At 39.7% G+C, this 16976-nt stretch overlaps 1 protein-coding gene across 1 annotated transcript; it reads left to right on the top strand.

The window, feature by feature from the left end:
• Positions 1–17: 17 nt before the first annotated feature.
• Positions 18–16511, top strand: ak9 (adenylate kinase 9). Its single transcript, XM_055016057.1, has 36 exons — positions 18–155; positions 309–411; positions 819–882; positions 969–1021; positions 1134–1230; positions 1448–1560; positions 2489–2641; positions 3107–3229; positions 3920–3994; positions 4157–4258; positions 4423–4562; positions 4668–5004; positions 6075–6185; positions 6479–6626; positions 6774–6870; positions 6975–7039; positions 7135–7194; positions 7350–7535; positions 7960–8078; positions 8189–8392; positions 8485–8742; positions 8833–8954; positions 9475–9694; positions 9847–9906; positions 9988–10203; positions 10356–10574; positions 10761–10977; positions 11072–11273; positions 11431–11577; positions 11711–11928; positions 12114–12310; positions 13918–14087; positions 14514–14612; positions 14821–14923; positions 15008–15122; positions 16180–16511. The coding sequence occupies exons 2-36, from the start codon at positions 310–312 to the stop codon at positions 16386–16388; spliced, it is 5121 nt and encodes a 1706-aa protein (XP_054872032.1). The 5' UTR covers positions 18–155; position 309; the 3' UTR covers positions 16389–16511.
• Positions 16512–16976: the final 465 nt, after the last annotated feature.

The raw sequence follows: 16976 nt of genomic DNA on the forward strand, positions 1-16976 counted from the left end.
AAACTGTTTAGTTTGTGCGTTGCTATGGTAACCGTGTACGGTGGCTGTGCTACTTAAAACGCTGTACTAATTAATGCTAGTTAGCAACGACGACTAAAATAAAATGTAAAAACGTAAACGACGAAAACAGAATAAAGGAATGCCCCAAAGCAACAGTAAGTACACTTATGTCGAAATATGACAGCAGAAAAATATTCGGCTAGTTCACTTTTACTGAATATTGGCTTAAAAGTAACGTTAACAGCAGGCTAGCTCGCTGACATTTTTCTGCGGCTGTTATGTTCACGACCGTCGCTTTCTCTGTTCAGTATGCTAAAAATGGATCTTTTAGTGGATAACCTGATAGAAGATGAGGCTGAGAGAGACAGTCTTCTAGCTAAACCCACTTGTTTCATCGTTGTTGGGAAACCGGTAAGTTCTCCTTTTCCATAAATAACTTTATCCAGGCAGCCGTTTTGTTACTAGTCACATTAATGAAGCATCTGTACGTACAACAGATTTAACAGGACCTCCTTTAACCTACTATTATATGTCAAAATGGTTGCTGTGAAAAAGTTCTCTTGGTTTCAGACCTACACATAATGGTGAAAGTGTTGTTAGTATGGTACAATCGTTAATTGCTATATATTAATGAGGCAATTGTGTATGGGACATTAAACTAGTAGAGTATCAAGCGTATCATTGCTAAAAATCATACCACAAATTCATCAACATATCATGCTCTAAATGTTTAGGCTATTGATTAAAACTTGACATTGTTGGGTGCAGTAGTCGCAGCCAGTTTATGTCATGTTTACGTCATGTCCATTTTGTGACAGGGTGTTGGTAAATCCACCTTGGCCCAAAAAATTGCAGAGTCCTGGAAGTGTATCCTGGTAGATGGTAGGCACTTTTTCTTTGCATTTTTGATCTTTGTGCCAACAAAGCATCAATTTAAGTACTTGTCATCTACTTTTGCAATTGTTCAGATACTGATCTGCTCAACACACACATAAAAAACAAAACAAAGGAAGGAGTAGAGGTGAGTAACAGCCTGCATCATTTCACAGGGCAGTTCCTTTTTTTCCATCATGTGTTTCATATGACCTCTACAGCCATTATAGCCACCAAGTTGCTTTATCTGACAATTTTAGCTCTTGGCTATCTTATCTGAGGGGAGAAGTATACCGGAGGATGTGGTGCTGCAGCTGATTCTTGCCAGACTTAACTCACCAGATGTGGAGCACTATGGTAAATCATGTACCTAACTCAATACAGCAGTCATCCATGCAAATATATTGCTCAATCGCCAAATGCCATTTATAGTATACAATTAAGTTTGAAAGAATGAATGTGAAAGATGACCAGAATGTGATATGTGGCCAGCAATGGTAGCAAAGCAAGTTGCCATCTAAAAGACAGACCTGGAGAACTGCTACTGTTTGATAGTTCATGTGTTGTGATACAGGCTATGTGCTGAGCTGCCTGCCGTTCATGTCAGAAGAGTGTCTGAAGATTCGTGAGCAGATTGACCTGATCAAAAACCTCAAGCTATCGCCCGATTTCATCATTAATATCAAGGTTGCCCTCATATTCTCGATTTAGAAATGTACACTACTTTCAAAAGTTTGAGGTCACACACGTTTTCCATGAAAACTCACGCTTTTATCCATGTGCTAGCATAACTGCACAAGGGTTTTCTAATCATCAATGAGTCTTTCAACACCATTAGCTAACACAATGTAGCATTAGAACACAGGAGTGATGGTTGCTGGAAATGTTCCTCTGTACCCCTATGGAGATATTCCATTAAAAATCAGCTGTTTCCAGCTACAATAGTCATTTACCACATTAACAATGTCTAGACTGGATTTATCATTCATTTAATGTTATCTTCATTGAAAAAAAATGCTTTTCTTTCAGAAAATAAGGACATTTCTAAGTGACCCCAATCTTTTGAACGATAGTATACGTTGCATTTAGCTTTTTTAGTTTTGAAGAATTATTTTTAAGTTGTAGATATGTCCTTTTATGAGTTAACAATGCCATGTGTCTTTTATTTATTTATTTATTTAGGGGGCTGCACAGTGGTGTAGTGGTTAGCACTTTCACCTTGCAGTGAGAAGATCCCTGGTTCGCGTCCCCGCTTTCCCGGGATCTTTCTGCATGGAGTTTGCATGTTCTCCCTGTGCATGCGTGGGTTTTCTCCGGGTACTCCGGCTTCCTCCCACAGTCCAAAAATATGCTGAGGTTAATTGATCATTCTAAATTGCCCGTAGGTGTGAATGTGTGAGTGCTTGTTTGTCTCTGTATGTAGCCCTGTGACAGACTGGTGACCTGTCTAGGGTGTCCCCTGCCTTCACCTGAGTCAGCTGGGATAGACTCCAGCCCCCCCATGACCCTAGTGAGGATTAAGCGGTGTATAGATGATGGATGGATTTATTTATTTAGATTTTGGAAGTTCATATTATGATTTCCCTGAAGGCTGAATAACCCCATCTTCTACCAGTGTGCAGATAAGGACCTGGTCCAGAGGCTGTCTGGTCTGAAGCAGCACCCAGAGACAGGGAAGTTCTACAACCGGGATCAGTGGAAGCGTGAAGAGGTGTACAACAAGAAGAAAGACAACGATGATCAGGATGTGGGGAATGAAGAGGAGCAGGTGTAGCTCAGCTCTTGTTAATGATGTTGTCTGTTGTCCCACACTTTCTGCTGTTACCTTACAAAAATTAATTCAGCTACATTAAAATGCACGTAGCCTCTGATTCCTGGATGTGAAATCAGCACCGAATGGCTTTCCACCTGCATTGTATCTAGTGGCCAGCTGGGTCCAGTCGAGTTGTGTAAAGGTTTTTCCTAATGAGTTTATGGTCTGAATCAGTAGTGTCAAGACTTTATGAACACAGCATGGTGTGGTGTTCGTTTTGTAAATTATGATTCCATTTAGAGTAAAATAGAAGATAAAGCAGGTTATGTTTTAAGAAATTACCATAAACATGTAATTTCTGAGAATTTGTAATACAAAAAATAATTGTGCTAATTTTAGTAATCAATTAAGGAAGATTACAACGGATGACATCTATTCTTTAAATGTTTTACCCTTTTCACCCGTTTAATTTACTTGTAGGCTGAGGAGGAAGAACTCCCAAAAGAAAACCTTGACCAGATTGTGTGGAGACCAGAGTATCTGGCCAGAAATACATCTGTTGGAATCAGCATGTACAAGGATACTGTGCTCAGACCACTGGAGGTGAGTTACACACTGATGGTACAATGAGGGTTATTGCTTGACACAGAGCCAAGTACAATAATCCTTTTTAATATCGTCCACTTTGAATCAGTGATTTGGAAGCTTGAATCTGTGTAAAAGTTTGGGTTATATTGAGAAATTGACCAGTATGTTTGCACAACAAGGATAGACGCCACATTTTTGGGAGATAAAAGGCAGCATTTATAATTCTACAATTCTTCAGTTTCATTTAGCAGATGCTTTTTCCAAAGTGACGTACATCTGAGAGTAGATACAACAGAATTTACAGTCTTGATAGAAATTTGGTAGAGCTGATGTTCGCTATGAAACTCATATCAGGCCAGCACTGTTGTTCAAATGCCAAAGCAGAGTGATGAAATGTAATATTTACCAATGTCTTGTATTTTTGAGGTTCTAAAGAGTGACAATACATATATGTAGAGCTATACCGTCATGTTTCTTCAGAATCAGCCTTGTATTGCCAAAGACTTAAACAGAGATCTTACTGAACAGATGGCCAGATGATCCTAAGTTTTGTTTTCATATTTGCCCAATTTTATGCTTTGCTGTGCAATCTGATTCGTGGTTAAGTGAATCCTCCACTGACAAAAAATAAATAAAAACATTGTCTATGTAAGGTACTTCCTTTCTTGAGTCAGTAAATTGGAAGCTAATTCATGTTTTTTTCAGGACTACATGATGCATCACCATCCCCTGTACTTGCTGGAGCTGGATGGACACAATACACCCGAAGAGCTGCACTCGGTAAAAACAAGAACGATAAATGAGCAGTCACCAGGAAATAAATCAGTTTTAAAAGCTGCAAATAGCATATGCTGATAAACTGTATTTGAACATAAATGTGCATGTTCAACTACATATGTGTTCTGTGGGCTGACTTTAGTTTGCTGATTGTTTTACTTCTAGTCTGTAATGTCCCGTCTTGGATCTATGGCTATAAAACGTGTATCCCTTCCAGTCCTCCTCCCCCAGAATGATGATAAGGAATTGACAGAGGATGTCGACACGGTATAAGAATCTATTTCAACCAACCTAGATCTGAAAGATATCATCATACAGATAATGCTGACACAAGATAAATGTTGCTCTGTGGATATGTGAGTGGATTTTAGATTTTAACATTATCTCTTCACTGAATACACTTCAAATAGCCTGTCTATCTTTTTTTCTAGGAGGAGCTACTGAGAATTATGTCTTCTTCTAATACAGTGGCCCCTGGCTTCAGGTGGAGACGGAGCCGCTGGGGCCGGACTTGTCCTGTTGCTCTGAAGGAGGGCAAAGTCATTCCTGGCACGCCTGAGTTTTCTGTGGGGTGAGTAATCTTTTGTAGCTACTCCAAGGTGAGGAATCTATCCAGTGGCTTCAAGTGTGACTGGGTGAAAATGTCAAACTAACTCCCATTTTAACCACTGTGCAGCTTCCAGGACAAACTGTACATCCTTTCATCTCAAGAGGCCTACCATAAATTCATCACAAACCCTCGGCGGTACTTACTTCCTCCAATGCCCAGGGCCCCCTGCAGAGTTTCCGTCATTGGGCCCCCTCAGGCAGGGAAGAGCACACTATGTAAGCTTCTCGCTCATCACTACAACGCAGCGGTACTTGACATGGAGGAAGCGCTGCAGACAGCTCTGGCCAAGGTCGAAAAGGAGAGGCTTGACAAAATCAGAAATGAAACAACACAGGTTGCTATAGAGAAAATCAAGACCAAGCTGGAGCAAGACGGTGAACAAAATTCAGGCAAGTTGAGTTCTGTTTAATACTTTATATTTGCTACTGATTGTTTTTATTGTCACCTTGAGAATTGCCCTGTAAATACTGTAATAGACAACAGCATTATTTTTGCCGTACCTGTAGCACAATATTCTATAAATTTTTAACCATTTTACTAACAAATGTGTTATTACTCCATCAAGGAATGCAGCAGAGTTATGTGACGATCGTCGTTGGTTTGTCTGTCCGTCTGTCTGTCTGTTATTGACATTACTCAAAAACAGGTTTGGATGGAATTTTCAGGGACGCAAGGAGCAAGTGATTAGATTTTGGCAGTGATGTGGATTATAGTCTGGATCCATGGATTTGTTAAAGATTTCTGTATCATTGTTGTCACTGTAACTATGACAACAAGAGAACACATGATTGCGATCCTACTACAAATCGACCGCTGCAGGTCACAAATTTTTTAAAGATTTCATCCGTCAGAAATCATACAACAACTGAGCAGCCTTGATAGAGTACTGCTCTCTGAGTGCTTTTTGTTGTTTTATATATGTATCAGACCTTTGTAGTAATTGTATAGTGTTCAAGCACATTTTGAAACATCAGACCAATACTATCATACACAGAATTAATTAGTTCTGTTTCTTTTTAATCAGGTGAAACCAGCTCTGTAGAGGGTAAGATGTTCAGATACTATAACATTTTGTATCCTTTATATATACACTTCCAGTCAAAAGTCTGGAGACACCTTCTCATTCAGTGCTTTTTATTTATTTGTATTATTTTCTACATTGTAGATTAATACTGAACATTAACACTTTTTTGTTTACAACATAATTCCTTATGTATTCATTTATAGTTTTGATGTCTTCACTATTAATTTACAATGTATAAAATAAATAAATAAAAATCATTGAATGAGAAGGTGTGTCCAAACTTTTGACTGGTAGTGTATAACATGTATATTTGAACTGACTTTGGTCATGCTTTGTTGTGTCAGAGAGTGTTGGAGCTCATTATGCAGGATAATGTAGCATTTGGGGCCATATGTATGGTATTTTTGAGCAAATGTATCAAACATTTTCTGCCATTTTCAGTGACAGAGGATCATCCAGAGGTCCAAGCCATGGTGCTTGCTGCTGTGGAAGAAGCCAAACAATTAAGCACATCTCCCTTGGGCCTGTATGCTGAGGTATTGGAGAGGCGTATCAAAGAGGTATGTTAAAGATGTCAAACATGGAAGCTGCATTAACGCAGGCTTTTCTGTAATAAAATTGCACAGCAGCATGTTTGCATAGGCATGAATATATTTTAAAGACTCAGGAAACCCAAGCACTCTTGCCAAATATGTACAATTTATTTGTAAGAAAGGGTTGCCTGTATTAGACGTAAGTGCTGTCATTGCATTCATTACATTCTACATACAGACATAACACAGAGACATTCATAGCATTAACTCGTAGGAAGTCAGTATGTCAGTGCTAACTAATAATAAGATTGCTTTTACAGACTGAAGAGGCAGACTCAGATGCGGAGTGCAGGACTGGCTGGGTGCTCGACAATTTTCCCAAGAACTTTTCCCAAATGGATGCCATACAGAAAGCTGGAATCCTCCCAGATATCGTCTTCTGTCTCAGAGACAGTGATGGACATGAGGGTAGGGCACATAAATACAAAGCATCGCCAACAAGCTGATGTCATTTTTAAACTTGCATTTCGCATTTTGGCATGAAATGTCCTACAGTGTTCATGCATACTGTTTGGTACATCTCATGACATAATTGATCCACTTTATGTCGAGCAGTTTTGAAGAGACTTTATGAGATGAATAAGGAAAGTGTGAACAAAGCTTTAAGGAAGCGGTTAGAGGATGAGCAGTCTCACCAGGAGAAACAAGCTATGTAAGTGCATATACACTGATGCTGTCATATTTTGCGGTATGATGCATCTGAGCCAGCTTGTTAATACAGCTTTTGTTGTTGTGCTGTGTTTCGCTCCATTTTAGAAACCAAAAGGAGCAGGAATCAGAGGGGCAATCCAATCTAGAGACAGTTGTCGAAGAGACCGATGGTACAACCTGTCTATGACTCGGCCCATGTTTCCATACTCTCCTTTAAACTGTAAAATTGAATCTGTTATTGTTACTGCATTCTTTTAATTTGCAGAAGATCCTGAGCAATCAGATGCCACCAACCCTCCGCATTTTGACATAACCAAAAAGGAAAGTAAGACATTTTGACATTGCAACAGGAGCATTCTTTTATTTCTCAGATGAATAATCAAGCTCTCTTATATATTACATGCTATTATTATATTTTCTCTATCAAGATTGTTTTTTAAATTGTTAATCTCTCTCTCTTTCTTTCCTTTGTGCCTCAAGCTGTGGGACTGTTGGAGGTCGGTTATCCAGATGGCCCAGAGATGAATGAGTATAAAGTGCAGTTGCGACAGTTTGTGAGAGAATGGGATCAAATGCAGTCGGCTTTAACAGTCACCCAGTGTGTACTGGAGATTAACGGCAAAAGCCCTGAGAACCTACTTCAAGAGATCCTCCAACAAATGCAGAGTGAGTGTAAAGCTTCTCATTATCAAATTTTTGCACCACTAAAACTTTACTGAATCATTTTCCTGCATATTACAACAGCATTGAGGTGTTTCTGTCACTTATCTTTAACATACTGAGGCAAATATTTTTTTATATACTGGATGGCACACTCCTTTCATGGCTGCTGTTTCTGTCATTTCATGAATAAAGCGAGTCGGGAGCAGTGCAGTAAGATTTGTCAGACATCTGTTTTAGGAATGAAAAGAGCTATTTGTATTTCATCTCATTATATTCAGTTCTATTCACAGCAAACTATAGTGACAGATATTTTAAAATTGATTTCAGACCTTGAATGATTTTTCTATTAATGGAACATTCTACTAGATGCCATTTTTATTAGAAAAGAACACCAATCCAGTGTTTGGTTTACATGCATGATCATCAGAACCCTTTAAATATGTCGCCTGCGAGTTGGATGTGGAGGCAGAAGATACTGAGGCCTTTGCTGATCTGGAAGGAGCTGAAGAAGGCAGCAGTGACAATGATGCAGGAGAGGAGGATGAAGTCAGTGAACTGAGGAGACCTTTCACTTTAAAAGCCATTACTGCTTTCTTAGTAAGTATTAATAATATAAACAAACCTTTAACAGCATTATTTCTTATTAACAAATTCAGGGAGACGCAACACCCAAGCATTTATTAGGAGACACCCATCATTTCTGCCCGGTTGCCTTAAAACACCATAATGTCCTGTGGCCCTGTACGGATGAAACTGCAGCCAAGTACCGTGAGAAGATCTTCTACTTCTCCAGCCTAGAAGCCAGGAAATCCTTCCTTCAGAACCCTGCACATTTTGTTGCACAGACTGAGCTGCTTAAGGTACAAGTCGACGTGAGAAGAGAAAGAAAAGTCATACAGGAATGAGATAAACAAAAGTTCCCTCACATACTCTTTGGTCTCCTCTCTCCAAGCCTCCAGCCCTGCGGATCTTTTTGCTTGGCACCAGAGGGTCGGGCAAGACAACTCATAGCAAGTGGCTGGTACAGCAACTTGGGCTCTTCCATATTCAGTTCAGGGAATATCTTCAAATGCTCATCATGGCCAAGACAAACAAACGAGTACCTTATGCTGATGAGGTAGCATCTTTAGAGGATGATTCTCAAGACTTGGAGGCCCAAATAAAGGAAGCCATGGGGGAGGATACCTCTGCCATCAGTAACGACAAGGAGGTTGGCTAGTTTTCAGTTAACATCATTTTTGGTGAACTGTGCTATTTTTTTCAACTGAATTTTTGTGTATTTGCGTTTGTGTGTCAACAGCAGGAAGTAGTACTAACTGAAGAAGAAATGGCTATCAAAGCATATCTGTTGAGTGGAGATCCACTGAATCAAGAGATTCTGGACAGGGTTATCGCACCATATTGGGAAGAAGAACCATACAAGTAATCCCTGCCTTTTTCATACCCTGCTTATAAGAGGAGCTTCTTATTTTAGGAAAAGAGCTTCTTTGTTGTCTTTCTGAGAGAATAGAAGATTGATACTACTCTACACTGTCAGACAGTTTTCCAGCTATAGATTAAACCTGGTCCTGGACTCAAAGAAAAATTAAATGTAGATCTCGACTGGGAAAAAGATTTTAGCCTGGGACTAAGCTTAATCCATGTCTGAGAAACCCAGCCCTAAGGTGTAAACTAACACTTGAAGTTAGATACACTACTGTTCAAAAGTTCGGGATCACTTAGAAATGCCCTTATTGTTGAAAGAAAAGCAGTTTTTTCAATGAAGATAACAATAAATGAATCAGAATCCAGTCTAGACATTGTTAATGTGGTAAATGACTTTCTAGCTGGAAACAGCTGATTTTTAATGGAATATCTACATAGGGGCATTGCATATATGCGACGTGTTTATTGCAGTTTTTGTGAACACCGGACAACTACCTTCAGATACTCTACCTTATAGGTCTACAGGTTTTATTTTGGAGGGCTTCCCTCAAACTCCAGATGAGGTGCAGTACATGTTGCATCATCAGCTTTTCCCTGATGTTGTGGTTGTCATGGAAGTGGATGTTACACAAGTTCAGAACCGTCTGTTGCCGGCGTACCTGGATAACTGGCGCGACCGCCGCAACAAACGCGAAGCACAGCAGAACCTCCTACGTGATCTGCGTAAGAAAAAACGGGTAAGAAAGTGATAACTTGGTAGTAGTTCAAGTAATTGTAGTAATTTTTGAAACAACTTCATTATGAAGCATTTATCTTTCTTGAGCCCTGACAGCTACCGTTAATTATCTGTGTATCTGTCACATGAACGCTATCTGTCTTTTTGATACAGGAGGAGAGCATCTCCAAGAGAAGAGCTCAACTCATAGCAGAGCAGACAAACAAAAGAAATGTAAGGAAATTTCTCACAGCCCTGTTTTCCCATCTGCATGACTGATTAATCTCTTAACTGTACTATTTCCAAACCAAACAGTTCAGATATCAAGAGGAAGAAGTAGATGATGAAGAGGATGAAACTGCAGACAACATAGAGGAAAACATAGAGGCCATACTGGAGGAAGAGTTTCCTTTAGAAGAGGATAACGAAGATATGGAGAATGAGGAGACTGAGGATGCAGCTACTGAGAGGCTGGAGATGGAAATAGAAGAGCGTTTTGTGACAGATGAAACCAACCTTGCTACTATGTTGGTATATAAAGACACTTAAGTGGACAAACAAATATGGTGTGGCTGCAACACCCTGATAGTTTCTATTTATATTTCATATTCAGAACAACTGCCACACTGTGAAACAGTTGTTCGTATTGTCACATATGCCTCTTTGTGCTTTTTGATCATTAGGAACTCCTGAGTGAACAAAATATACCCAAACTGACAATCAATGCAGCTCGCAAGCTCAAGATCGTTCAGAATCAGCTGCTCCAGAAAATCCAGCCCCTCCTGACCAACAGGGAGTCACTCTTCCAAAAATGCCGACCCATTTCATCCAGCCTGGCAAATAAGCTGCTGCTCTCATCTTACAAGTTTCCCAGTGCCTTTGGCTGCTTCGACCCCGTCAAGGTAAGAAAGGAATCAGTCTTTAATTTAGGAATGGCAGCTGTGTTTATAAAAGTACTTCAGATATTTATACACCTTGTCTCTTCTTTTGTGCTGACATATGAATTAGCAAAACCATGTCAAGTTTCCTGTGAATTATAACACTAATATATGTATTTTTTTCTATCAATACACATCCCCAAACTACAGCAGTACAAAGGCAGAGACTTGATCCAGCCTCTGCAGTGGCCGCTCAACACCTCATATCCCCTGCTCTTTCATCAGTATGTCTACTTCTTTACATCTAAAGAGAACCGCAACACATTTATGCTCAACCCTTTAAAGTGCCTTCGTCAACCCAAGCCCGTCCCATCCCTTCCTGTTAAAATGGCAGTCACTGGGCCTCCCAAATCTGGAAAAACCACTGGTAAGATTCAAAACAGCTGAAAATGACTAAAAAAAAAAAACATTTCTTTTTATTCACATTTTTCATTTCTTTTGCTTTGCTTTTATTTCTGCAGTGGCACAGATGTTTGCTGAAAAATACGGCTTGGCTCGGCTGTCCATTGGTGGTGCTATGCGTATGGTGCTTGACTCTCAGGAAGACACTGATCTGGCTGTCCACATGAAAACTCACCTCTACCAGGGCCTCGTTGTGCCGGATGAACTGGCAATTCAGTGTCTTGAGGTGGCACTCATGAGCTCGGTATGCATCAGTCGAGGGTAAGACATGCATTTGTTCACAAACATCACACTAACTTTTCCACATTAAAGTCAACACCATGCCATATTTTGTACCGTATTCTTTCTCGCAGCTGTTGAGAAACCTGCATGTGATGTGCTGTTTGTAAAGACAATGTTCATTTCTTTCCCATTCCAGGTACGTGTTAGACGGCTTTCCGATGACTCTTAAGCAGGCACAACTAATGGAGTCTCGAAGCATTATCCCCATGATCGTAGTGGAGCTTGAGCTGGACACAGTGGAGGTGTTGAAGAGAGGCCTTGCAGACAAGATGAAGCCCAACAAGTCAGAGAACATGCATTTATAGCAACTTTAAATACACTTTTTTTTTTTTTTAAACAAATCGTAAGTAGAACAGTTGATTAAAATCACAGATGTACAAAAAAGTGTCCTGTTTCCCTTTTTCATCCCACTGTAGGCCTTACCTGAAGCACGACAGCTCTGAGATGCTTCACATTTCTAATATGTGTTACAAGAAGGAGATGGAGCATGTAAGACTTCACTTCCAGCAACAGTATCAGAACTGGTATGTCCTTGATGGCTTAAAGAGCAAATGGGGGCTCTGGGACAGTATTCTAAAGGAGATCGGCATCAGTGTGAAATATATCAACACTTACCTGGAGAGGATGCGAAGCGGTAAGTAATATTAATAATGTGCTTCTCGACCGATCAGCTTAGCAGGGTTGGGTGCATCAGGACAGGGTAGTGGGCAAATGATGGGTAGTGTAAAAATAAAATTGACTATTTGCTCTAAACTCACAGTGTAGTGTTTTTGTGTGCACATTTAAAATACTCTAACCCCATGTATATTGGTTTCACAGGGCAGGCAGCCTGCATCAACAGACTGTGCATCACACCCAGGAAAGTGGAGCGTGGGCTTGGAGAGTTTGGTCATTACTGCCCCGTCTGCCTGGCGCTACATCACCACCTAGTGGACTGCTCAGAAACTGTGGCCTTGACCCATGTGGCTGTATACAGGGGACGCTATTACAAGATGTGTGGTGAAAACCATTTAGAGGTTAGTGTCCTGGAGGTCCACACATAAACTTACCAAATGCTCAAATTACTACAGGAAGGCATCAAAGCAAATTAGCTTCTTCTTCATTAAATTCTGTGTGTGAGTTCCACCATCAACCAAAGGTTTCCACTATTTATACGTCCATCCATCCATCCATCCATCCATCCACTAGACACCACTTAATCCTCATTAGGGTCACAGGGGGCTGGAGTCTATCCCAACTGACTTATGGTGAAGGCAGGAGACACCCTGGACAGGTCACCAGTCTATCACAGAGCTACATTTACAGACAAACAATCACACTCACATTCACGCCTATGGATAATTTACAATCACCAATTAACCTCAGCATGTTTTGGACTGGGCTGTACAGTGATTTGGTGGTTAGCGCTGTCACCTTGCAGCTAGAAGATCCCCAGTTTGTGTCCCGGCCTTCCCAGGATCTTTCTGCATAGTTTGCATGTTCTCCCTGTGCATGTGTGGGTTTTCTCCAGGTTCTCCAGCTTCCTCCCACAGTTCAAAAACATGCTGAGGTTAATTGGTGATTCTAAATTGCCCATAGATGTGAGTGCGAGTGTGATTTGTCTGTCTCTGCGACAGACTGGCTACCTGTCCAGGTGTCCCCTGCCTTCACTCTAAGTCAGCTGGGATAGACTCCAGCTCCCCCACGACTCTAATGAGGATCAAGCGGTGTATAGATAATGGATGGATGGATAGACGTTTTTGGACTGGGCTGTACAGTAATTTGGTGGTTAGCACTGTCGCCTTGCAAGAATCCTGATCAGAAGATCCCTAGTTTGCCTCCTGGCCTTCCCACGATCTTTTTGCATGGAATTTGCATGTTCTCCCTGTGCATGCCTGGGTTTTCTCCGGGTCCTCCAAAAACATGCTGAGGTTAATTGGTGATTCTAAATTGTCCGTATGTGTGAATGTGAGTGTGATTGTTTGTCTCTATATGTAGCCCTGTGATAGACTGGTGATCTGTCCAGGGTGTCCCCTATCAGCTGGGATAGACTCCAGCCCCTCACAACCCTAATGAGGTGTAGAGATAATGGATGGATGGATGAATGGATGTTTTTGGACTGTGGGAGGAAAAGCAGAGAACTTATAATAGATGATGTATTCATCATTTAGTCATCCTATATAGATGATTTATACATCATACATAAATCACTAACATATATATGCATTAAATATGTAAATCTTTATGTCAACATTTAAAATAACACAAACTCAAGCACACATTGAAATGATTTTGTGAATTTATATTTTACATCTGTTTATCCTTCAGTGTAGATCCACTATTTGTTGTGCTCTGGGTTGGACTTTGCTCTTCACCACAGAGTGATGAGTACAGACAGAGAAGTCTGCCTGCATCAGAACCAAAGCAACTTATCTTATTTAGCTCTGCTGAATGCATGCTGAAAATCCGGGCCGGAAATTGGTCGACATCACCGACAAAATTCGAAAGGCAGAAACACAACTTGCAGTGTTTTTGTTTGGGGTGAAAAATCTTTCCTGAACCACACACAGTAAGGAATATGAAAATAATGCTGGTAAGTTGAATTAAAAGAACATAACGTTTTATGTTGCTCTCTCACCTACAGAAGTTCCTGTCTACTCCTGATCAATTTGTGACCCCTGGCTGCCCTCACACCCTCCCACAACCCCACCTGTTGCCGAGGAAACTGACTGAGATTCAGGTGAAAAACAGGTTCCCCCAGCAAGCTGAGATGAAGGGCTTGTGTCCCGTTACTTACCTGGATGGAAAGCAGAGGTACATTATCCACTCTGATACTCAAAGGTGTATTTCAAAATGATAAGAAGAGGGCACACCACTTCAATCTTTTTTGGTTCTCCTCAAATTCAACAGAAAAAGTTGATTCTGATGCACAAATGATTAGTCATTGTTTGTCATGTCTTGAGTATCTTTTCTTAGACATATCTCAAAATCCAAACAAAATAAATTAATGTAAAGGGATGTGTTTTAGGATCAATATTTACCATGTAATAACCCAACAGCTATGTTTCAATAGATACTTTTCATTTAAAAAATAAAAAACATTAAATTAAGTTTTATTTTTTCTAATCGTTGTCTATTTGGTTGTAGGCTTGTTGGAATTATTTCACTTAGCAATTGTAGTGAGTTGATTTTTCACTACCCTGATGATCCCACAGAAATGGAATGCTTCTTTTTCCTCAGGTATGAAGCACTTGTTCGAGGAAAGATGGAATATGCTGTGGAATACAGAGAACGAATCTATTGCTTTGACACAAAGCAGAACCAGGACAAGTTTTTAAGGTGCGGAGCTTTGTACATGACAGAAAAGTGTGACATTTTCTCACGTTTCCTTTTTATAAACATCAGCTGCATTAGTTTCCACTCACTACCTGCCACTGTTCTCATAATAGTCAGACAATGTCACTGTTTTGTGGTATGAACACACACATTGGTATGAAAAATGTTGCTCTATATATTAAAACCTGGTGTCCACACATGATTTATCAAGGACTCCTGAAATTTACTGGGACCAGAAGCTTCCCAGTAAAATTCCTCCTCTTTGTGAGCCTTTGCCCCTCACCTCCCTTCCAAGGTTGGGCTACCTGGAACAGGTTTGGCAAACGCACCTGAAAAACATTATAATAGTCCTGTTTGTTTTATCAACCTATCGTTGAGTTACACCTGCATGTTTTTAGGGAGTGGCAGAACCGGTGATCAAAGCCATGACAGCTGTTGGGTGTCTCAAACCAAAATATCCCTTTCACAGTATACAAAGATCAGCTCTCCTCTATGTGGCTTTCTATTTGAAAGGTAAGTAAGAAGTCATTGTTCTTGAGTTCAAAGTAAAATGACATGAGTGAATTGTTAGATTTAATAATGATGATGATGTTAAGGATTTTGAATGTTGTTTCCCTGAATGCGACAACGTTTTCTATGGCAAGATTTACTGTGTGATCTAATCCTAATTTCGGAGTGGGACCATTCTCCAGCAGGGGTAATCCTGATTTATGATACACTACCGTTCAAAAGTTTGGGGTCACTTAGAGTTGAAAGAAAGCAGTTTTTTTCAGTGAAGAGAACGTTAAATGAATCATAAAGATGACCAATTTCTTTCATAGTTTAAGCAAGTTCATTTTTCATCTTTTACAGTTTCAAACAACAACAAAACTAGAAAAGGGGCCAACACAAAGACAGTATTCATGACCCATTCTTAGTTAACAACCCTTTTGACAAGTATCAAGGCTTGTAAATGCATCTTGTGGTCAGCCAAACAAAAAATTTTCCATGAAGGGCCGCCCAAACAGAATCAAGAATCTGCTATATCTTCCTGAAGGTCTTGTCCAGTCAAATAGGTTTATTTACACGACCATTCAAAAGTTTGGGGTCACCTAGAAATGTCCTTATTTTTGAAAGAAAAGTGTTTTTTTCTATGAAAATTACATTAATTGAATCAGACATCCAGTCTAGACATTGTTAACATGGTAAATGACTATTGTAGCTGGAAACGGCTGATTTTTAATGGAATATCTCCATAGAGGTACAGAGGAACATTTCCAGCAACCATCACTCCTGTGTTCTAATGCTACATTGTGTTAGCTAATGGTGTTGAAAGGCTCATTGATGATTAGAAAACCTTTGTGCAGTTATGTTAGCACATGGATAAAAGTGTGAGTTTTCATGGAAAACATGAAATTGTCTGAGTGACCCCAAACTTTTGAACGGTAGTGTATGTGTTAATATTTATTTTCTGTCACTCTCACTATTAGAATTGAGAAATCCAGATTCTTCAGTCATGACGTAATATTTTTTCCTCATCCACAGGTGTTTTTTTTACTAAAGTAATATCTAAAATTTCTCATTTTTATAGCTTTCAACCCCAAGAGCTCAGAGTACGCTCGCCAGAAATACAAAAAGAAGCTGGCCTTGTTTGAAGAGAACTGTGAACTCATTCCCTACCTGAGCTCAGAGATGAGCAGAAACTTCAGGCTTTCCAGTGAACTCCCCATTGATTTTGAGTTCAAACTGAACCGGTTCCTGGCCTTGGCAGACTTGTCTACAGCTGATGATGTGCTGTAGCTTTATTATTTGTGTTACACCTTTAACTTCATCCTGTTACTGTATTTGTTATGGCGTGATTATCTGTATGTCAGCAATGCAATTTAATATATATATTTCAAATAAAACCTCTTTAAGAATGTATTTTGTTACGAGCTATCTGCATTAAAGCATTATTGAGCACCAAAACTGGCAAAACATTTGTAATGGAGAACTATTTTCACTTTACTTCTTGACCATACCTCCTCGCAGACATTGCACTTTGCTTGTCAGGGATTTGAGATTTAAAATGAAATCATCGTAAATTTACAGATCATATTTCTGAAAAATTGTGTTCAAAACTAAATATAGTCACTGATAATGCACAATAGAAATCACCTTTCATTATAGTAAAACTGCTAACGTCAGGCTTCCCTAAAGGCTGAGCAATCCAACACGCAGTTTCATTACAAGTCAAGGAGAATGTTGCTTTTCTCTTTCTTCTTCTGGCAAGCATTCAGGCCATTAGGCTCTGTTATTCAAATGTTATTCATGCCATTTCTGTAGTATAATTAATTAAATTGTTATACTAATTTAATAATTATATTTATGTAATAGAGCATTCTGTAC

The sequence above is a fragment of the Amphiprion ocellaris genome, chromosome 12, assembly GCF_022539595.1.
Source record: "Amphiprion ocellaris isolate individual 3 ecotype Okinawa chromosome 12, ASM2253959v1, whole genome shotgun sequence".
In the NCBI taxonomy this organism is placed as follows: Eukaryota; Metazoa; Chordata; class Actinopteri; family Pomacentridae; genus Amphiprion; species Amphiprion ocellaris.